This window comes from Ambystoma mexicanum, chromosome 9, assembly GCF_040938575.1.
Source record: "Ambystoma mexicanum isolate Mex_15411 chromosome 9, UKY_AmexF1_1, whole genome shotgun sequence".
Classification (NCBI taxonomy): domain Eukaryota; kingdom Metazoa; phylum Chordata; class Amphibia; order Caudata; family Ambystomatidae; genus Ambystoma; species Ambystoma mexicanum.
The window spans coordinates 455,753,092-455,777,620 of NC_090931.1; the positions used below are offsets into that span (position 1 = coordinate 455,753,092).

The following is a 24,529-nucleotide window of genomic DNA, read 5'->3' on the forward strand; positions in this document are numbered from 1 at the left end:
GGGCTAATTGTGAACTGACACCTGAAAACTGTTACAGGGTTGCAGGTGTATAAAAAGCCCCACCTAACTCGTGTAAAAAACAAAAAGGAATGGTGACAGAAGCAGCAGCAGTGATTCTGCAGCAGAGAGGCCAAGAAGTACAGCAAGGTGCTGTTCGTGAGCGACACGATTATGGTTCATGGAGGAGCAGCCTGCAAGCAGGGGCTCCATGGAGCCGACAGAAGCGTGAAAGGGGAGCCGTGCAGGAAGGCTGCCCCCTTATCGACTATTCAAGGTGCCCATTCTCCAGGGGCCAGAAGCCGACCAAGGAGTGTCTGACGGGCAGGAGGTTGAGCCCTGAAGCAAAGGCGAGAAGGCCGGAAGATCTGGGCTGCCGGCATCAAAGCAACCAGTGAGTTTCTAGTCGGACAGAAACCCGGTATAAAAGCATTTGATGCTGAGCGTAACGTTACTTTGTTACGGAGCGGTCGCATGTATTTACCGACACATTGTCGAAGTTCTACGCATAGAATCCTTATTGCCGCATTGAAAAACAAAATTGCATGAAAGTAATCAAGTTATTTACTTTAAAATCTGTATATGCTATGGAAGTCCAGATCAGCCCCAGACATTAAAATGTGGTTGCGTGAAATTACCTACGCCAACAACTGTGAGGAGGCCTATGTGTCTCTTGTATTGCCATGCTGCAGACCACAAAATATCTGGGAGCCGTTCCGGGGGTACTTAACTGCACAGAATAATGTATAACAAAGTCTAAAAGGAATCGTTATGCAATTGACCATACATTGTGTATGTCATCTACATTTCTCTGTATGTATTCCACTGATCGATACATAAACTGCAACACTGTTGTGGTCTGTTTTGCAAATATATATGTTTTTCACCGCACTGAACAAATAAAGTTTAAAAAAAATGTAATCTGTACATTCTACGGAGATGTCGAACACCAGAGAACCTTTCAATTATAAAACTACCATTTTGAAAACTGCATTAAAAGAAACCCTTTACTTATGAAGAAACCAAGAGAAGGGAAGCTCTCGCCAGATGTTAATTCTAAAAGTGAAAGAACCATTACATTGTAAACAACTTTCAACTATGTTATTCCTACAAATCTATTGCTCATAAAGATAAAGAGGCCAAAGACTGAAGAACTACAAAGTGTATACAAAGACCTATAAACCCCATGGGTATTTTTTGCCAAAGTGAAGGAAACTTTGGGAAATCAACTTTACAGAGGTGAAATTAAATGATTTCTCAATTGCAACTAAAACTTTTTTGTGATACAAAGACCAGCCAGATACACAGGGTCCCAAAGGGTGCGACAAAGGAGACCAAAGGAGGGGAAAAAAATCAGATGGTGAAGAGGGTATAGAGGAGATGAAAATGGTACCATCAAGAGGAGGTGTCAGCCTAGACAGTTCGAGTAGAGAGTGGTTTGGACGGAGTAACGGCAGGTAAAAGTGCACAGACACAGTGGTGGAAGAGAGAAGAGAACCACAGGGTAATTCCAGGAGGTGAGGGTGGTTTAGGATGGTTCAGAAGGCTGAGAACAGCACCCAGGAAGACAGGATTGGAAGGTTCCGACAGGCCAGGTCAGCCATAAGCAGGACCAGATAGTGGGGGAAGGAGTGACAGTGGGCCAGCAAGGTTATAGAGATGGAACAGCAGGGACTCTGGTAGGGCAGACCTCAAGAGACGCCACTCCAACTCTCTCTGTGAGTTACTCCCATTGACCCATCTGCTGGCAAGACTATGTGCCTGAGTGAGTCTTGGGATACGGAACCCTGGAAAGCCGGCAACTTGGCCAAAATCGGAGGAAGTGCTCCGCAAACACTAACTTCCAGAAAAAGGGGTGATGAAACATCTCTGGAAACGTAAGGAGTGGTGCAGACATCCAAAGGGCCAGGAAGGCTAGAAACCAGGGGAACTATGGAGGACATTGTGGGGTTCTTCTAGGGGTGAACAGACATGGTTAACCCATGATAAGAATGATGCTGACTAATTTGAGCTGATCTCATTTTACTTTAAGTTGGCCCCTTCTTGTAATTATTTCCCTAAATGAAGGTTTTGAACTAACCAGTTGGTATTGGTGTAATTCTTGGTCCCAGACAAACCCTGTGATAGACCTTGAACTGTTGAAGGCCCCCTAGGGTGTAGAGCAGACTATGCTGCCAGCGGATGAGGTTGAGGTTGTGTTGTATGGTGCTTGCCCACATGTCTGCAGACAGAACAATGATTCAATGGAGACACTTTGTCTTGCAAAGGAGGCTGGGGGATATTTGTGGTGTTCAATAGAAAGGATTTTCAACCAAAGAGCTGATCCCCAGGCTAAGTGTAGCCAAAGGTTTAGATGTCAATTCTGAAGATGGTCCACATCTGAAAATTTTACCCAATTTGGTCAAAGTGCAGTTGGGTCTGGCCTGAAATCGCAGTGGGTTTGAGATTCATGAGGATCAGGCTTGAGTGAAAGTTTAATGATGTTTATTTGTCAAGTCAATTGGAGCATCATCATCCTATCTATTCACTCTGAATGATTTGAGTGCAACACCGTTGGGACCAATTTTAAAAACATTACTCCAGTCCCTCTTTTACTCTTTGGGTATAAGGGATACCAAGCTAATTCAGTGTCCAATTGGGCTTTTGTTGAAACACAAGAAACATCTATAGTTATGCTCATTTTGTGGGAATTACAGGAGTGGTAGGAAAGCATAATTTAAGTTAACTGTGTTTTGTCTGTTCCACCCATGTATGTTTACTCAACAAAAAAAGTGGGAAATCAATGTAGTTTCTTTTACCCTCACAAAGAAATAGGTACTGTCATTGTCACTTACACCTACCCAGGGTCGATGCAGTCCTGTATATCTGCAACCCAGGAATGCTTCTGAAGGGAGTCAATGGTTTCCAGAATATACTCAGCACTGTTTTCCACCTGTAATACAAATAAAAAAAACATACATATTGCACTTCTTTCAAACACATTATGCAAACATTCATGAAAATTATTAAATTATTACAATGCTCTATTTGGTCGCATGACAAAGTCACCTGTTTGTCAACATAGAGGAAGGCAGGGGAACTCTTTGAACCACCCAATATGTGATGTGCCCTCAGGGGATAGTGTAAGGAGGAATGCCCCCAGAGCTCCCCCTCAGTCCTTCCTTGGGTGGCCCAGGAGTGCAGTGATTGCCAAAGGAGCAAGAAGACACAAAGTCAGTTAGTGGGAAATATGCTACGTAAGAGGGGATAGTAAAACTGCATCCTTCAGTCTAGAGTACTACCCTATTCCAACTGGTAGAAATTCAGAGAAGTGTGGCCTCAAAATAATGGCTTGACACATTTCACATATATACAGAATATGCTGTGTTTTTTAAAAACTTTACTCTGCATACAGCCCAGGTCCACAAAAAGTGCCGTAGTACAAATGCAGCATAACTCGGGTAGACAAGCTCGTCGTGGACCTCAACCGGAAGCTAAGCAAAGGTTGCATAGCAAACCACAAATTACATGCAGAGAAAGGTCAGGCTGAGCGCAACTGGTGAGATCTCAATGGGACACAGGGGAGCAGAAGCACTGGATCCCCTGGCAACCATGATAACGCAGACAGATTCTAACATAGCACGCTGGGTTCTGGTAACCTTGAGCCACAGGGGCTGGGGCATGAGCTCATCGCTATTAGCACAAGATATAAAAGCCCTGCAGGAAAATGCAAAACACTGGCCACAGTAATGGGGAGAAGGTGGAATAATTTGGCAATGTCCAATAAACAAGAGCTTAGATAATTAAGAAACAGACCCACAAATCATATACCTCATTGTACCAATCACTACCAGCACCTGTATAAAAAGCCATCAGTCTCCTAACTTGGTCAGTATTCAGAGGGAAAGGTTGAGGGAGATAGGGGGAGAGAGGGGAGAGGGGGAGAGGGGGTTGAAGGAGAGGGAGAGAGAAGTATGATAATGAATAGAGACTTAGAATAAGAGGAGCAAAACATGTGTTGGCCAGGCCATATCATAACAGCGAATCCGAGAAGGAGGTGGCTGAGCCAGGTTAACCAGAGCACAGGCAAACCAAATTGAAGGGATATGCTACATTGATTGGGAAGCTTGCTGAGAACCTGGGCCCAAAGACAGGCAGGATCCAGTCCCAAAGGAGAAGCATGTACAGGGGAGTCCGCTGGGAATACCACAAGCCTAAAACAATGAGTCTTGCAAACCTTTAGGAACCAAGGTGGTGGAAAGGGCCGGGGGTCCTACCTGCAGGTACACAATTAGGGTGGGAATTCCAACTTGCATCAGTACCAAAGAAACCCTGGCTTTCTTGGGTAGCAGTGGCAAGGCTGTCATCTCAGTAGAAGATAAAGACCAAGGCACAGACAGGCCACAGTGAAGAACATAGCAAAGACAACTATACAGACCAAAACGAAGGTGGCAATGCAGTGAAAGAAATGTGCTGGAAAACTATAAACTCACTGAGTGACTTGCAGAAACATACTCCTGGGTGGATGTCAAGGAGCCTGAACACTAGCATAGGGAATGGACGCTAGACCTTAATTTCTTTAGAGTATGGCCTCTGCTAAGTACCCTGACTGACCTTGGGGATGTCTATTGAGTGACCAAGGGGGCTGGGTGCCTCTCCAAGCTGGCAGATGATGGGCCTGGAAGGTCCAGCCCACTTAGTCCCTGCTAGAGGGCAGGGAACCTAGCAAAGACAATGATTCTATAAACATACATCAAAGGTATACCTTGACCCAAAGAACGTTACCAACCCGCCCAAAACCACCCATCCTGGTCTCCCCCTGACAAACATTGCCTCAATCACATATACCATGGAAATGACACTGTCCCACAAGAAATGTGACTCCGGGTAGAAGCAGAATGGTATTTATTTCAGACAACTGTCTGCCGTAAGAACCTGCATGCACAGCAGTGACTTGTCAGAAACGCCTGTGTGTCTGGGTTTGCATCACCCCAACATCTCTTCGCAGGCTTGCTGAGAACCATCTCAGAGGAGCAGTAATGCATACAAAGCTTGCTCCCAAGAGTGCACCGAAAACAAGAGGAGTGGCAGAAGAAAGAAAAGATTACGTAATGCATACTACTAGTCCCGACTGTCTCCAACTGCAGGAAAATACACTTTGGGTCCCACAGTATTACTCCAACCACATCAAAAAGGTATGTACAATCCAGGAAAGAAGAATAGACCTTTAAAGACTGTCTGCCTCCACAGTCTCCCAGTAAGCCTAAGTGGCACTATTATCACCAATGAATCCCAGTCTGATACTAACTCAGTCACAGCTGCAGACCCTTAATGGAAGCCCAGTGTAAGAGTAGGGAATACTGGGCTGTATAAACCCAAGCTCCCAGCCAGGTAGTGTGAGTGTTTAGAGAAGGTTGTAGCAGGATGTTGGAGCAAGTTGGCAATTGAAAGTGGTGGTGGAAGTTTGGAGAGGTGATAGGACTAGAGGGGTAAAGAGGTGATGCAATGAGGTACGGAGGAGATTGGAGTAGATCTGGAGATGTGACAGAAGGAAAAATGGAGGAGGTTGGAGAACATAATGCAGAGGTGGCATTAGCCTGTAAAGAGGTGCTCAATGAACATCAAAAGGAGCCGATAGACAACATGGTAAGCATCAGCCAAGTGGGCCCAAGGCTTTGTGCAGGGGAAAGACCCCAATCTGAAGCTATTGGTCCAACCTTGGGAGGTACACGCCTGTGTGTGGTGGAGCATTGAACAGAGACTGCAACAGAACAGGAGAAGAGAAACGCTAAAATGTGGGAAGATCAGAACAATGGGAGAAGTAGGTGGCAGGACCGTTCTCGTGCCCCCACGGAAGCCGGATGGAGAACTGGCTTTGGTGTTCTCTACTACTTGGAAGGAGTGCTTGGTACTTTGCACGTCTGCTCCTTTGACTGCCATTTCCTCCTGAACGCAGCACTGCGAGCGCTGCTCTTGCTGCCTGGCCGCTTCCTGGAGGGGGCGGGGCCTATTCCCATCACGTGACGGATCACGTGACTATCTCCTTCCTCATATTGCCGGCACAACCACCCTTGCGGCGTTAAGCCCTGGAGGCAGTAAGGGCTGGTGCTGTTCGGCGTGGTCGGCTGCTGGTTGCGGTAAGATAAGTACTGATTAATTACCGCCAGTGGACAAGTATCTGCCACTTATTGTCCCAATTCGGATCAACTACGGTCTGTTCAACAGTTTGAAGAGTATTAATTCATTGATTTGTTTAGCCGGTCTTTGGGGAGGAGAGACGGACTAAGGCTGCTCCTCAAGCCATCGGGCGTTCCCTAGACAGCTAAGAATCCTAAGTGTAAAATCAGTACAAGCAAATAACTAAGGTACTGTTTGGCGCATTTGCGAGAATTCAGTTCTACCCTCCATTTTTAAATTCTCATTTTTTTTTTTTCTTTTTTCCACCCTTGGACCCTCTCTTTTAAGCAGCATTTATCTATCTTGTTTTAGTATCTATTTGTCTAATCATAATTCTTATCTATTTGTATTTATACTCTGTGATAGTATTACTATAAGGTGACATGCGTACCCTAAGAAGTGCAATTTTGAATGGGCCTATTTTGGTTCAGGATAATGCCAAAACACACAAGCGAAAACAAATGGGCAGTACGCCCCGGAGGCATCCTCCTGCTAGTGCCTCGAACAACAATAGACATACATCTCCAGCTGATATAAAACGTTTCTTTTTTGAGTCTAAACCCTTATCCTGTGACTTCACTGGTAAACCAATTGACCCTTGTTTTAAGTTCACCACGAGCGCCCAAGGCTCGAATGTAAAAAACTTTATGGGAGTTTCTGATAACACTCTTATTAAAGAGGGCGTAATCCCACTTTTTAAAGAGCTTCACCCTATGCCTGTAATATGTGAAGCACCTGGATCCCCAGGGTCCAACACCAATTCCAACAGAAATCTAGAGCCTAAAACACTATGTCAGAACTCTTCGGGTCCTGCTGGTGCGGGTAGTTCATCATTACATGACTGTCATGCTCCCCTTCCACTCCCCCTGATCGAAAGCTGCTGCGGTTTATCGGATCCTCAGCCTGCAGTAATTGAATTAAGCTCGAACTCTTCCTTTTTGGAAGGGGATGACTGTCGGAATTCATTAGAGTTACCCGAGGTTTCTTTCATATATTCAGATACAGCACATAGCTTGGTCGCTTCATTTGCTGCCCCCACTCCCAGACGCGTCCCTGACATCTCGGCTAGACCACCTGATGACCCTATTTTGCCCTCAGTCATTTCTCCGTCCATTTTGATTGAGACCACGTTGCATGCCATGAATTTGGCCATTTCTTCCCTTTTTAAGCTGTTTGAAACGCTTGACCGAAAACTGCAGGCACACGATAAACAGATTGAGAAATTATTACATTGGCAAGCAACGCTTAAACATAGTATAGAAACGAATATCCGAAAAAAACTAAATTCAAACCTTGACAAATCACTAATTTTTGACAAGCCGCCTATCGAACCTATTACACAATCACAAGTTATAAAGTTTAAGACCTTACCTGCTTTTTCGAATGTAATTCACGACGATTTTTCTCTGCCTCAAGGCATTGAAAAACCGAAGGACAGGTCTTTGTCGGACCCTGTAGTTCCTGAAGACAAACAAGTGTTTAACATATTCTCACTTAATGGATCTAAGCCACGCGAAATAATACTTAAGCCAAAAAAGAACCTGGTTTGTAAAAAAACAAAAAATGCTAAAGATACAACAAAAACGGCAACCTCAGCAACTAAAGCCTTCATTAAAGCTCTATCCTTGCCCAGGAAGAACACCACCATGGCTGCGGAAGCAGTACAAAAAAAATATAGCGCCTTGGCTAATGCTAAGAAAGCGACATAATAGCTTATGACCCACTAGACGCGCTGGTTGAGGCCGCCGAACATGATAGGGCGGCTAAAACACAAGCTTCACTTTCTTTAGTACCCCAATTTGTGGTGATACAAGTAAAAGAGGGTGCTACCCTTGCAGCTTCATCACCTTGTTCTCCTGAGAGGATCTTAGATAAGAATGTTGAAGCCAGACGGAATGAAATCAGAAAGGAGATCGACTACTATATGACTAAACAGAGACCCTTGAATGCTCAAGCAGAGATGCTGAAGGATCCTAATATTCGGGAGATACCCCACATAACAGTCCATACAGAAAAGAATCATGGGGTACAGTCACTCATTACGCCCCCGATCCCTGAGCTTTCCTCTGTAAAGAAAATGTCTGCTCCCCTTAAAATTCCTACTAACTCCGATAATACACCCACGACCAAGCAACTCACATTTGGTGCATCTGAAATACCAATACAACAAGTAATAAAATCTGCGGTGGAAGAATATATGACCAACTTGAACAAAAATGCTACATTATATACGAAGATAGAGGTTGACCAGCATACTATGCATTCACAAATAACTGATCTGAGCCGTTATCCAGCTGGTCCGGTTGCAAGGGCTGATACACTTCCTCATCAACAAAATCACTTACTGGGTACAAACTGGTTGCACTCTATTAGATTTTCGTCTTTACCACCAAAAAACACGAAAATATCACCCAAACAAACGCTATATCCATTGATCATCCGTTGCAGAGATACACCTTATGTGAAGTATGATTTAAATCGCTCTAGTATACTTGCAATACTAGCTGAAATTCCTGCGTTAGACGATCTGCAATCCTCCGATATTGATTTGGTGGAATTTATCTTCGACAATGATCTCTCTGTTGCACGGTTTTGGGTGTCCTCACGAGTTGTGTTAAACACTTTGTGGCTTGCTAAACGAGAAATATATGAATTAGGGTTTGAGCTTCTCACTGCTGTGACAACCCAAGCTCCCATTTCTGCGGTGCAAAATCCATCAACGCAGACATATGTCTCCAATCAGAGACAGGGTTTATGTGTTCAGTCGATTAACCAAAATTATCATCCAATATCTCAATTTGGTTCAAAGCAGTCGTAACTTACTTTTCAATATCCTCTGCCATCTTTGTCTATGATAAGTTGGAACACTCGAGGCCACGGGCACTTATTGAGGAATGGTTCCAATAAGTTATCGCAGCATGATATTATTTTATTTCAAGAAACTTGGCTCACGGAGCGTCCAGTGTGGGACAACTTTGAAATAGTTTTTAACCCTGCAATACAATCTGTGAAAGGTCGGCCCATGTCCGGTCTCCTTATGGCCTTAAACAAGTCCTCAGAAATTGTTCTAGAACACCAGTCTGCGCCAAATCGATATATTCAATTGATAATTATCACAATAAGAGAACAAAGATATGCGATAGTAAATATATATTGGAATCCAGCTGCAATGCCCACCAAAACATTTCTTAAAGATCTGGAAGAGTTATGGTTAGAGATTATTAAACTCCCTATATACCCGAATGTAATTCTGGCGGGCGATTTAAATTTGCACTGTCTGGATGCCCCCAATAAACGTATGGATAGCAGACTGGTCTCCTGGAAAACTTTTATTGAGACAAAAAATTTGGTTATGTTAAATGGTTCATGCCCTGCCGATAGCCCGCCACAGAACACATGGAAAAAGGGACATTCCTGTGCCATTATTGATTTTATTTATGTTAATCGTGAATTATTCTCTGATATTAAGTTGTTCTGTGTGATCCCCACTGAGGACAGTGATCATAACATATTGAATGTGAAATGGCACTGTATGGCTTCACAGGGAAAAAAGGAGTTATATAAAACATACCACCCCCTATCAGTAAACAAAGGTATGAACAGATTACACTGGACTGAATACAATTTGGCGAAATTCGCCAAGGTATTTGAACAGACAATTGTGTATGAGAGGATCTCAGGCACTAATAAGTCACTCGAGTATAGTGACTTATTGCATACATTTGGTACAACAAAAAAGGCGAAGACAAAGTACTTTCCCTTGCACTCTTTTGACAGGGAAGTACAGCGTCAAAAGTCCTGGTTTAGAAGGGAAGAAAAGGTAGTTTTAGCTTTGCCTATCCAAGTTAAATGGCAAGCCCTTATATCATTGAAAACAAAACATAAAAATTGGATGAAGGCCCATCGATCTATTCTTTATCAAACTGATGGAGAATGTATGCTCCAAAAGATGGGCTCAAAAAACTCTGCGCAAATATGGGCACTAATTAATAAGACCAACCCTAATACGCAGATCTCATTACAAATCAATGACGTAGCAGAGGCTCAATGGGTCGAACATTACACAAATTTGTATGCCTGTCCCGAGCCTATTATTTCACCACTTAGTCAGTGTGACCCAGGAGTCTTTACTTTGCAATTCTCAGTAGCAGACATTGTATTCTATATTAATAAATCTAGTAGATCGCGTGCCCCTGGTCCAGACGGGATCTCTAATTATATGATGAAGCAAGATCCGAACCTATGGGCAAAGATTTTATATCAACTCTACTCTACAATCATGCGCACTCAACAATTGCCTAAATCATGGTCTCTCTCTATTATTGTCCCGGTGTTCAAGAAGGGCAATAGACAAGACCCCTCAAATTATAGACCGATTGCCCTCCTTGATACACCGGGCAAGATCTTTGCCCGGTTGATTCTCAGAGACTTGCGGGCTTGGATAGAAACCTCTGGTAATATCGATGTATTCCAAACCGGATTTGTTGCTGGTAAAGGCACGGCAATAAATATCACAGCAATCAATGCGATCAAAGCTAAGTGTGAATGCCTTAATCAGTCCCTGTTTTTAGCTTTCGTGGATTTTAAAGAGGCCTTTGATTCAATTGATAGACATCTTTTAATTAGTAAATTGATTAAAATGGGCTGCCCCGGTTCACTAATTAAACTGATTGCGCTTCTCCATACAAATACTGCAATTCAGATAAGAACCACTTTAGCTGGGCATTTAACCACCAAAATCCCGACAGCAAGAGGTCTGAAACAGGGCTGTATTCTGGCGGCCACTATTTTTAACCTGTTTATACTGGACATGGGTAAGAATTTTATTGATATCAACTCAGATGCTCCAAAACTCGGGTCCCATCAAATTGCATGGTTATTATATGCGGATGATCTTATCTTAATCTCTAAAACGCCGTCAGGTCTACAGCGGCTGATAAAAGGCCTTTCACTGTTTGTTCAAAGCAATCATATGGCTATCAATTTAAGCAAAACACAGATCAAGCAATGTCATAACAAAAAATGTCGCCCCTTAAAATCGTCCATCTGGACTTTCCAAGAAGAGCTCATCTCTATTACCCCACAATATAAATATTTAGGAGTGATTATTAACAATCTGAAGTGTGATATTCCTTATGTCCAGGATATAAAACAAAAGCTGCAAACACTAATATGCCAAGCTAAAGTCCTCTTGCACAAATTTGGTAAATTTACATGTTCTCAGATACTTCTATATTACGCCCAAAAAGTGCTACCGATAATAACATACGGCTCTGAAACTAAATTACCAAGAGACCGTGTGTTTTGGGATCGACTCGAGTGAAAATTTTGGCGAGCAGTGTTTAATTTACCGAATTCAACTCCAGGACCTTTGATACGTTATGAGCTAGGATCCCTTTCAATGTTTGTGTTTTATGCGTGGAAATTGTGTTCGTTAATGAGGAAATTTTTGCTGTGTATAAATTGTTCAGATTTATCTTATATATTGGCTATATACATGCTGAAATCCACACATCTTTTTCCCAATAAGTGGAGAAATTTTGTTATCAATCTTTTAGTAGAAGCCGACATTACTATTGAATTGCTTTTAATCAATCCCAATCGTGCCCAGAGAAAACTATATCAGCATGACTGGATTTGCACTTTAGAGTGTTGCTCGTGGTATAAAGATTATAGCGGTTTGCCTTTCGGTACGAAAAGAATGAGAACTGCTGCCTCTTATTTACTTAAATTCCCCTCGCCCCACTTCAGAAACAACTATCTCCGATTTAGACTCAATCTATGGCCCACCAGAGAAATTTTAGCTCGAAGAGGTCAAATAACAAAACAAGAAAATATTTGTCGGTTTTGTCAATTACCAGAGTGTGAGGAAACTTTAAAACACTTGATAGTAGGTTGCCCTTCATTAAAAGAATTACGCTGTACATTCTTCAAAAAACTGTATGAAAATTATAACTGCTTAACTAAAGATGTACTTTGGTTTAGAATATTCTCCTCACCTCTGCAAGCTGTCCGGATAGCTACTGTCCAATTTATGTTAGCACTAAATCTTGAGAGATAATAAGTACAGCTTACATATGTGTGTTATGTAATTAACAGCCTCTTCACATGTGATCTATTAATGGTTTTAACGATGTGGTAATTCAAACCTACTTTTTGATTGCTTTTATAAATGATAATACAGATGATGTACATATATGAATTGTGATTTTGCTACCTTTTGCTGTTGTTGTAAAATGATGAAATGCTGAAACAGAGGGGTTGTAGGGTTTTGTTCGGTACTGATTTGAGCTTGATTTTATTTTGAATTCATTTTGATGTTCAATGTGATTAACTTGTGTTATGTATTAAATTGAAAGGTTGATTATCAACCAACCAATTAATAAAAAATAAAAAAAAAAATTTGTGGTTCTACCAATGTCTTGCAGAGAAATACACCTCTTACAGCAGGTATTCAGTGAATTGCAATAACATCTAAAGCAGCCTTTAAGAGATGTCAACAAGAGAGAAGCATGCAAGATACTTTTCAGCCAGACACTGAGAGGAAAGATTTGAATGACTGAGAAAAGCCGGGGGAAGGAAAACCTTGGGCTGGACACTGACGGGTCATTAAGCTTAGAGGTAAAACTGTTCTGATGTGTTTTGAAGAATCTTATTGTAATTAAAATCATTTAACCATATCCTGGTTTACAATTTCTTTGTGCTCCCACTCAGCTATGTGAATGCCATTGCACTCAATTTATGCAATTCCTTCCTCCTTCCACTGCGGCTGCTTAGGTCATCACTTGTTTATATAATCCTTGCCCTGTGGGTCGTCTTCCAATCCTAGCCATGTCCTGTAGCTCGAGTAGACAATGCTCCAACTTCATGGAAACAATAGTCCAGGAGGGGATATCCAAGAGAGACTTGGGACACCCAAACGATGCTTTATCTGACAGTCTCACTAGGGCTGGCCCAAAGAAACAAAGTCATTGGGGTTTGAGAGCACAGTCAGGATGTGCAATCTTTTTTGTTGTTTAAATATTGGAATATGGTGCCGAATCTGCACCACTTTTGTAAAACTAGGTATTTCCTTTCTTCTAAGCCAAAGAATAAATGTAAGTAAAGCGAAAGTGATGCTGCTCGAGAGATTCGTTCCTCCTTCAAAATGACAGTAGACATTGGAGCACTTGCGGCTTCTGAACTATAAAAATAAAGCAATGTAATATATCCATAATTATGTACTCTGGTCCGCACCACCAGTTTCTCCAAATGTCAGTCTTCACTATAAATGTTGTTCATGTTGAAACAAGCAGCAGACTCTCAAAGGAAACTTTACCACTGACTAGGGGGTTGTCAACTCTAAAGGAGTCAGCTGGAGCAACAAGAGGAGATGGGGATATCGCAATTTAAAACAATTCAAAACCTACTCAACTAAGTGGAGTTTGAAGGTGCAGATTTCAAAAAGCTGTGCCTTTGTATTAAACTCACAGGCTGAGTGTTTTAGGTCACAACTAGTCAACAAAAATGTCTAACAAAAATCTTCGAACCAAAGATATCTGCAGCTATACCCTCACAGCACATCTGCAGATTACGTTATAACCATCCATGTGTAAATCATGACTTAACCACGTTTCTTGAAGCACAAACAAGTCACTACTAGTGAGACTGCTAAGCCCTATGGGGTTACCCAGAAAACAGCAAAAACCTCTGGTGTTCCACGAGATCAGCGTAAAGCTAGAGGAGTTGGGCCGTGCCATTTGCCAGTGCTGTTTGCCCAGTAAGGCAGCAGGTAGTCTTGACCAAGCTTCCCTCATTTCTGACAGATTATTTTGGTCTGGGAAGGGACTCATTTTGTGAACCTTCCTTCCATTTTGATTCAAAGTGATTTTTAAATTGCTTGGGCTGTATGTTCGTTAAAAAACAAAGTTGATTTTACCAAGTTATGAAATTGAACAAATGACACTTCGAATCCCAGCATCAGGAAGCTATAGGAAAAAAAAATTCAAATAATTTACAATGATTGAGGAGTAGAAATATACTTGTGCCCAATTATTCACACTATACAAATGAAGATAAAACGCCAAAGTAGTGCAGCAAAATTATAGAGGCTTCTTTGTAATTTGGTCTTGTCTCCCCCACCTTCTTAAAGAAACAGCCATTTCGGGTGACAGTGGCAGTTCCATCCGATGCGGTCACCAAAGAGCCATGCACGGCCACCACGTCCAAGGAATTGGGTTCGTATGTCAGGGATAGCTCGCCTTGCGGATGACGGTTCCTCACCAAAACTTCATCACCGGGGATCAGTTGATGGGGACTGAGTCCTCCTTCTGATGTTCTCCCTTTCTGTCCTCTTCCTTCTTTCTCGTTCCACCTGAGCATCATCCATCAGTGCTGGTTCACCCTCCCCCCGCTTCAGGGATTAGTCCCCTCTGGCATCGTCTAAACATTGCTTCCGCCGGGGCCACTCCAGTTGATGCATGAGGGGTGGCCCTGTACTCCCTTGGTGACCCTGTTGCGCCAGTTCGACAACTTGCTGGATCTTATCCATTGGTACCATTACGCTGTCCCCCCTGAGCAAGAGCCCTGACTCCACGAACTTCAGCTCATCCTTCACTCTCCACAGCTTTTCTAGCGCCACCCGCACCTCTTGGGTTCTTTGCACCTGGGTGTCCACCACCAACCTCCATGACCCTTGCTGAAGCGCCTCTTTTAGTATCTGGAAGCACTCATCCACCGCCACCTTCTCAAGCTCCTGTAACGGCACGGAATTTGGGGTTGCTGATTCAACGAGCAGCTGCACATGCTCATCGGCCTCTTCCACACTGATGTCTTCCCCTTCTTCCACACCACACCTTGGATGTCTCGACAAATAATCAGCTGCACTGATGTTCCCTGGGCGATACACCAGCGAGACACCATACTCCAGGAGCACCAGCAGCCATTCTTTCGATGTAAGCCGGGGACTTCGATGAAGCTGCGGCCAAAATCAGGAACAGAGGCTTGTGGTTTGTCACCACAGTCACTGGTCGACCAAGCACAGTCTCGAAAATGAGGACACCCCACAGGACGGCCATGGCCTCCCGCTCAATCTGTGAATAGCGCTGCTCCGTTTTGGACAGGGCCGTGCTCGCATAGGCAATCGGTCTGATCTTGCCTTGTGCGTCTGTCTGGGTGAGAACCGCACCTATACCAAACGAGCTGGCGTCCACCACCACCTCCGATGACAAAGACGGAGCGAAGAACGTCATTGTGTCTTCCGATGTTACTGCCCCTTTTATGTCCTCAAATGCTGCTTGTTCCAACGGGCCCCACTGCCATGTCGAGTCCTTCCTAGTGAGGCTTCACAGGGGCTCCGACCTGGAGGCGAGATTCTGGATGAACCGGCCGCAGTAGGTGACCATCCCCAGAAAGCTTCAAACTTCGTCACATTCTCCAGAGATCTTGCCTCCATAATGTCCTTGACCTTCTGGGCTATGGGCGACACCCATGGTGTAGGTCAATCCACTTTTTCTATAATGTCCAGTGACAGATTTTCTAATTCCTTATCCACAAGGTCTCGAAGGTGGAACGGGACTCTGCTGTGCTTGAGGGCTATTGGTTGTATGGATTTGTCGATATCAAGCCTCATGGGTTCACCAGCCATGCAGCCTATCCCCTCAAACAGCCGACTGGATTTCATGAGAATTGCGTTGACGTCCCCCACATACACTGCATAAGTGAAGCTTACAATGCCCAATGCTTCGGCCGCTGCACAGCTCAGGAGAGTGTTGTTGCTTACACTCGTCACATAGAAGCGGCCCTTAATAGACATGCCTCCATGCTCGACCTTCGCCACAAATGCTTCCGGCAGTGGAATTGGCAGATCACCACCAACTGTGAGAATCTGCGCTCTCGGCTTATGCAGCGTGGGGGGCGGAACCGACATAGAATCATAATGTACTCTTGCCATCACATTCACCAATGCCCCTGTGTCCACCAGCACAGACACCGTTGACTCATTGACCTGTAGTAAACAACTCAGTTGCCTTCTGGGGGTGGCGTGCAGCGCACGGACGCTGAAGATGAAGATGAAAAAGATGTTTTCTTCATCATCCTCTTCCTCCGCTTCCTGAGTCAGCCCTTCTTATCCCTGGTCCACCAAGGATACGGGGCGCTGCTGTTGAAAGAAACCTGCCCGTACCAGCCCTCTCTGCACCACCACCTGCACCCTCCACATGCGAGCATACTGAAGTGTGCCACAGCGTCCACACACCTTACCTTGTGCGGGGCATTCCGGCGGATGCGGGAGATCATACCCACACTTGAGACACGACTGCAGAGACCTGCCCACTCTGTCACACTGGCCACCACCCGGTCGACTGGCACCTCTCCCTCCTTGACCTCGGCCCACACCACACACCTTCTCCGTCTTCCCCGGACGAATGGCTGCATCCATTTTCCAACCCCTCACGTCAGACACCTCATGGGACCGGCCCAACTTCAGTATGCGGGGCAACGTGAGGTTCGCGTAGCACCTGTCTTCAAAACTTACCAGACGAACAGCCCTGAATGAGCTATGTCCTGATCATGGCCCGAGCGTTGTCCCAGGCACACAATAATGACATTCGCAGCAGACTGCCATAGAATGTGTCCAGAGACTCATCTTTTTGTTTGGCGCTGCACATGACAAAACACTCATAGTCCTTGTTGGCAAGTGGCATAAAGTATTTGCGCAAGGCGTTCTTGGCTTCTTCATATGATACATTCATAGGTTGCAAAGATTTAAAAATGTAGTGCATTGCCGGACCTGCCAAGTACAAAAGCGTGGCTACCTTACTGTCCTCATCAGTCTTACCCGTAGTCCGGAAATACATGTCTAGAGTCTCCACCTCGGTCCAAGGCTTGACAGGCCCTAGAAACATCAGATTCGGGCATCGGTGTGAGGACCCTCGGTCTCATGACACACGTGCATCCCTTGGGGCCGCGGGCCCTGCCGGCGCCTGTGCTCCTGCACCATCAGCCTGGTCACCCATGGTGGTGAGCGCACAAGCACCCCATGTGGAATCCGGGGCCGCAACTCACAATGGCACTGGAGGCAGACTGCACCCAGAAGAATTGAGCGTGCTGAACCAGCCACACTCCACCCAGAGTTCAAATATAGGCAGGAAGTGCTTCCCCCAGCTCTCAGGCGAAGTTCACAAAAATGTAACTAAAAGATTTTTCCCCATATGCCTTACCTCTCCTCACCTCAACAATGAAGATAATAAAATCCTGCATAGTCCAAGTTCAGCTTGCCACCAGTAGAGTATCACCCCCTTCTATGGGAGTGGGGGGTTCCAAAAATTAACATGGGAGGCGTATGAACACTACCCAAGGGAGCCGTAACCTTCTCCACCACATGCGAGGCAAAATGGCAGCCGTCCGCGTTGCGATCGCCAACCCTGCGGCATGGATTCCCCAAGATGTCCTTGAGAAACCTCACCGCCTCAGCCCTGCGGGTTCACACGTTGGACCAACCTTGTCGCCAATGTAGTAGGTTGCTGGTTTGCCCATGCGGCCTCATGGCCCTGTGACCCCTTTGACCCCCCCACACTCCACCCCTCCACACCCACCCCCGCAGCACACAGAACACACGCAACACAATGTTCACTGTCCGGGCTCCACAGTCGCACTGGCAATCCCAGGACTGCCCCGTTTACTACGCACACATAGCAGAGTTAAGTCACTCCACCGCGTGTGTTCTTAAAAATACAGGCACCACAGGAATTTCTCCATTAGTCCAAACAAGGGCAAGAATATCCGCTCTGCTCGACTGCACTCACAAAGCAATTGAGGGTTTTTATTTAATTTGTGGCTGCTTTTTTGCTTCGCAGATGACACCATCACGTTTAGCGTGGGGACATCACAGCAGTGCATGCGTCCACGTACACACCGGTCCTGGAGGTTTTTTTCGAGCATATCAGGGAAGCAGTAGCGTTTCTCTGATCTACCTGGTGCTTTTGTGCTGTACCTTTTAGATTGAGCTACACATTATTTCTTTGGTAAGTTATCGGTTTTTTTGGAATACATCCATCTCTTTGTACATAAGGAAGGATGATCACTTTTTTGTATCTCACTTTTTTGTCTTATTCCTTCACAGTAGGTTTGCTAAAAACCTATCTGGTTAAGCAGGTACTTTTTTTCCTCTCAAGACTTCAATTTTTAGCAGTGTGCTTGAAGGTTTTGACATTTTGACTTTCACATGGTTTTCAGAATTGTATTGTTTTGGATACATTTAGTTTACATAGATGCAGCCTTTTCTAAGGTCCAGATGGACAGGTACGATAATTCAAGTTTTGAGCTTGATTTATGATCACCATATTTCTCCATCTTTCTGGGGGGCTCTGAACTGGTTTATTTTTTCTCCCTTTGTCCCTTTATGTATTTCAGATTGGCCCTGTGGAAGGATGTTTTTCCGAAATACATCTGCTATATTTTACTTGTTTGCTTCTGTGTCAAACTTTATGCAACCACTAAAGATTGACTAGATTGAAGAACAGGAACTGCCTTGCATTTTAGGACTAGCTGTTCCCAGCTTAACATTCGCCATTTTAGCATATCCTAAATGTCAATATTGGTCGGTAATATATAGGGTCACTTCTGTCCCCCTTCTTAAATATTGGAATCACCACAGATCGCTTTCTGGAAAAGGCGTAGGTCCCTGTGACTTATTAATGGTCATTGAAAAGGCTAAATGTATCAGATGGAATGAGAGGTATGCACGGTATAAGAACAGTATCTAAGTTCCACCGATCACACGCACCTCTATGTTGTGTCTTTGTAGACACGTATTTGTCACCCTTGTTCCACTGCAGAGTTCCTGTGATGGCATAAAATAGCATAGTAGCAGAACTACAGCACCTACTTTCATTTTTAGCTTGCGAGGAGGCATTCGTCGTACAGAATTCCATTTTTTAGAGACTGAAACATTGAGTCAGTAATTAACTGTTAATGGACACTGTAACCGCCTTGCCCTGTGTTAAGAGAAGTGGGGGTTGAAAGAAGTAACTGGAAATTATTCAGAATGTTTGCGATAGTGGAACGTTAAGGTGACCGTATAGAACCATGCTCATTCTGTTTGTTGAAATTATAGCTGTTGTTGAAGTGGGTGCACTTTGCTATTTGGACAGAAGAGGGAAACGTAACACTGAGAAATTGCATCAGCTGAGTATGGAAACATATATATATATATATATATATATACACACACTAAAAAAAAAAAAAAACTTTGTTAAGGGGATGTTATGGTTAAGTTGCGCTACTAAATACCTGTGCAATTCACACATTTTTTTTTTACAAACGTGACATAATACAAACGTCACATTATGGTTCCAAGTAAAACCGAAAAAACCCTGAAATTCGCCAGTTATGGTACGCTAAGCAACCATAACTGCCCGCACCACTGTGCACTGCTAACAGTAACACCCAGGACATCGAAGATGACATCACAAATGTCATTGATGACATCACTGATGACATCACATGTGTAGCCCCTTCGTTTTTCTTCAGTGCCATATCTAGGCAAGGTGGTTTTATTTACTGACAGTCAAAAACTTTGCTTTCAAAAGGTATTACATTTATAGATATTGGTATTCTCACATGTTCTTACACTACTTTCCTTAGAAATTAATTGCATCTTATGATGTACATATATAGGGGAAGAATCAGGCCTGAAACACAGCAATCATTTTTGTACGTGAATACTATCGTGTACATTCTACACAGTTGCTAATGATACTGCCTCTTGTTTGCTTACTGTACTCTCCATATATAAGCCCCATATTTGTATGCATTGTAGTCTAATTATGTTTTGTGTATATTACTAGAAGTATGTACTAACCGATGCATTATTAGAAACTTAGTACATGTTTCACAGACCACAAAAGTTTCATACAGAAGCATTTACCATTTTATTATACAACTTTGGAAAGTACAAACATAGCACCTCTGTGCTGTATGGTGCTGCCAATACTTACATTTCTGTATGAGTAGGTTCCTGTACTACAAATTTTCTTTAGAACACTACATTGCGGGATGAAGTATGTACTTTATTACACATGTCCCAATAACCCCTGATACTTTTTTGCCAAAATGACATTCACAACCCCTCGTCTGAAAAGTAAATGGACATGTCTTTGATGTCCTGGGTGTTATTACTGTTAGCAGTGCACAGTGGTGCGGGCAGTTATGGTTGCTTAGCGTACCATAACTGGCGAATTTCAGGGGGTTTTCGGTTTTACTTGGAACCATAATGTGACGTTTGTATTATGTCACGTTTGTAAAAAAAAAAATTGTGAATTTCACAGGTTTTTAGTAGCGCAACTGAACCATAACATCCCCTTAACAACGTTTTTTTTAGTGAATTGTGTGGGTTTTTAGTAGGACAAGTATAAGGTCTTGTTAAGAAAACCAATTTGTACTGCATGTCACAGATTTTCAGTAGGGCAACGTAACCATAACGTGCCTTTAGCAAGGGTCGTTTAGTAAACAGTACACACCTTGTGAAGAATGCCACATGAAATTATGCTGGCGTACAGCACCGTGACATATCCTGGAATCAGTACACACTTAACTGTACGATCTATGCCGCGTGGGCAGTGAGGAAATAGATTTTATAATCATGTAGGAACGTCCACCTTCAACATTTGCCGTACACAACGGCAACACGTATTGGTATGCAGCGATTACCAATGCACTACACATTATATATCGTTAGCAAAAGTTGTACTTATCTGAAAAAGACATCAGCTAAAGGCATCCTTCCTCCCTAAGAAACAGCAGCACTGGTGTAATGTGAAAGCATAAGAAACAGTGGTGCTACCTTGCACATAACAAACGGACACAATTTGTCGCTGTACATCTACCGACCCATATTACCGTTTGTTGCCTTTTTGCTGATTGCCGTTCGCAAATTGCCTTATTGCCTGCCGTGCCAAAAAATAAAGCCACCCGTAAACAAGGATAATAATATGTTAATAACAACCTTTCATAGTGTAATGAAAAATAAAAATAAAAATTTGCATACACTCCAAGTACTGCATATTTCTCAGTAAATACATAGACACGATAATCTTTGCCAGTAATAGTCTAAATTAGCAAAGCAGTAACGTGTGCTACTCAAAAAGACGATTACTTGTAATCCGGAGCGGCTTTGGCAGTTCGGATTAAAAAACGAAATCCTCTTGCAAGATGGCCGCCATAGAAAGGGAAGGCGGTTATTGCATACATAGCCCCTCTTCCCTTTCCATGGTAGGCTGCAAAAAGCACAAGTACGTGACATGACGCAGAGCTTGTAAATAACATACGACGACGTACAACCTAATAACTTACATTTCGAAATAATACAGTGGAATGTAAAAGAAAACGTGAACATTTTACAGTTTGCAAAGTTTACAACAAACTGGCAGAGACCATCGGAGTACAGACATTTTCAATACAAGCATAACAATGCTTGTAAGGACGGCATTGCAAATGTCGAGGATCAAGAACACGTTTTTTTGGCATACACAAATTTTGGGGTCTTCGTTGAAGCAGTCGCTTTGTTTCCACAGTGATTTCCCAAAAGTCGTCATGACGAGCCTACAGCACCATAAATGATGTGACGTTGCTCCAAATAGCGAGTTCAGCGTACGGACAAAGCGGGCTTACAGTCTCATTGCATATAATTGTTATGGACAGGCAACTGCTCACCAGCAGTCATATTTGCCGTCCGAAGAAGCCCTCACTCGGCAGTTGGAAGCCATGGCACGCACAGTTCGGCAATATATACCTAGGCGGGAAAGCTTACAGAAAATACGTGTCAATAACCAACCTTTACCAAAAAAAATTCTAAAAAGACAAAAAATGTGCAAAGTACTACACAAATGTGGTGTTCAAACATAACATTTTAGTAAAATGTTTCTAATGTCCATGTGTACCTATAGTGGCAGGCTACAAACGCCGAGATTTGGCATGCGTCATAAGAGGAAAAAAAATGCCAACTACACCGGAAGAGGATAATTCAGCTATGAAATGAAAAAGAATGCACAATTAAAAAAAATTACATCTCGTGATTTCAAAGAAGACCAAAAAAACAGGCAAAGGTATACACAAAGCTATGTGGACAAAGGTAACGTTTCAAATAAGAAATATTAATGCTAAAAAAGGATGAGTGCAGTCATACCGTACAAATGTACAACCTGGGCACTCTGCAATATTACAGGAAAAATGTAACAGCGTAGAAAGGCAATTATATTGGCACAATTAGATGTGCGGTAATGTAACAATAAACCGCGGGTCGCTGTAGAGTGGGCAAAAGTAAACTTACATAATATTTACTGCCTCCATTCTGGTTGTACAAGTCAAACACCAATGTATTCGCATCAAAGAATCTTCGTATACTGATATTCCATGTCCCTTACAAACTTTTTAAAACAGAACGTTATCAATTGCTATTTTTTTCGACCCTTTCATTCCGTGAATTGCTAGTAAGTTTCCTTTTCGCTCAAGGTCAAAAAACAATTGCCCCTTATACACTCACTCAGATGCGGGGGCGTATTGAGCGTTCAACCGAAGAAGCAACTCATGTGGCCTTCACTCAGAAGCCAAATACATTCTTTCTTTGAAGCTACATATTGCAATCCAATTATGAGAACCGCTACTCCCATACACCTCCAGAAGCGCTGTTTCCAGCAAACACTGCAGATGGTGGCCTTAGTTTTGAAAATTTAGGACGCCAGTCTGACGGGAATTTTATTCCAAAAACATTTTAACCCACACGCAGTAATTGGTCGTGGTACAGTAAGCAGGAACTTCCATTTAAACGTATCACTTTGGTGATGAAAAAACTCCACTTTTTCAGTTTGTGCTTCCACATCCCATTCCGGCCCCCTCAAAGGGCACCTTCTAAAATACTATTACATGAGTGTGGCAAGTCCAATGCAGTCTTGTTTTTGATGTGTTACTGGCGATTTCTGCGTACACTAAAACATGAATAAAACATAGGGGGGTCTCCGAAGAAAGCCGACTTACTTCACGCTCTTCTACAACCAATCAGGGAAAGAGCCACATGTTCGCGAGCACAAACTTTTTCCCCCATTCAATTTAAGGGGAAAAGAGACGTTTTGGGAACCCCTTCCCCTTATAACTTGCGCCCCCTGCACCAAACATCACCAAACTTTCCAAAGAAAGTCAGAGTGTTCGATATATTTTTTTTTGCAAACTTTGCTGATGATTTGTCCAAGGCTAGCACAGTTATAAGGCAGCCAAAAAGTGTTCTTCCTATGGAAACAGCAACTCCACCATAACAACACAGCCACTAGCGTGCCTTTCTAATATGCTGTAGTGGTTGTAGGCTGGACCAAGAGATTTGGATATATGTCCACAGATATTTCAATGTATACGTGTACATTGGCTTATAACTCCACTGCTTATAAGGTCGTTTCTGGGTGCATGAAGACAGTACACCCTCCCCAGAGCCATCTGACATGCCAACATATACTACGGGTGTATGCACTGCTGTAATATGATGTGGTGGGTCTGGCCAGGACCTAAGGTTTTAGGAGTATGGTGTATGGGGGTACAGGCTGCAGCCATGCAACCAAAACTCTACATCCTGCCCTCAACCACCTCAGTGATGTGCAGTAGTACGGGTGTACTGATAGGGGTGGTATGCTTCACTTGGTCTGGCCAGAGACTGCACTCCTAGCTGTATGTCCATAGATATTACAATGTGTGTGTGTGCACTGGCTTATACCTCCAGCGCATATAACTTTGTTCTTGGGTGCATGGCCTTCGCCCATGCCCCCAACACTATACACTCCCCACAACCATGTAATCGTTAATCAATAGCGCTTTGAAACACATTGTGTATAGGCGCTATATAAATAAACTATCATATCATTTCAATACTACAGGTGTATGCATGGTTGTGACATGCTGCGGTGGTTATGGCCAGGGCCTACAGTCTTGGAAGGATGGCCTTCGGCCTACGGCCATGCATCCAAGACTCTAGGCCCTGGCCATAACCACTGCAGCATGTCATAACCATGGTGGCGTACTAATCAATAACAGACCCATAGGAAAATGTAATGTAATAACGACATGTACTCAATTTTAATGGTCACTAACAGCACGCGTGCCCTTTGAACATTTTCAAGGTGCCTCTACACAGCACAGACTGAAATACTACCCTTATTACACCCCTCATTTTCTGCATGTACAAATATCCTGAACAAGGCGGCAATGGAGAATACATCATTAACAGTTGCCGCCCAAACAAGTACAGTCTTTAACCCATCTCTTACTCTGTGATCCTCCCCACGCACTGTAGGAGAGCAAAACAGTTTCCGAAGCAGCATTTCGCCTCTGGTGGCGACCGCGCTGTCTTCGGATCCAA

The 24,529-nt window shown here is 43.5% G+C and overlaps 1 protein-coding gene across 4 annotated transcripts in view; it reads right to left on the minus strand.

Annotated features, from left to right (window-relative positions):
- SH2B2 (SH2B adaptor protein 2) overlaps window positions 1-24,529 on the minus strand; it is an 880,732-nt gene that overhangs the window by 475,982 nt on the left and 380,221 nt on the right. For all 4 annotated transcript variants that reach the window (XM_069614985.1, XM_069614983.1, XM_069614984.1 and 1 more), the window contains exon 4: window positions 2,838-2,929. In XM_069614985.1, coding sequence (XP_069471086.1) covers window positions 2,838-2,929 — 92 coding nt within the window. The remainder of the gene's footprint in view (window positions 1-2,837; window positions 2,930-24,529) is intronic.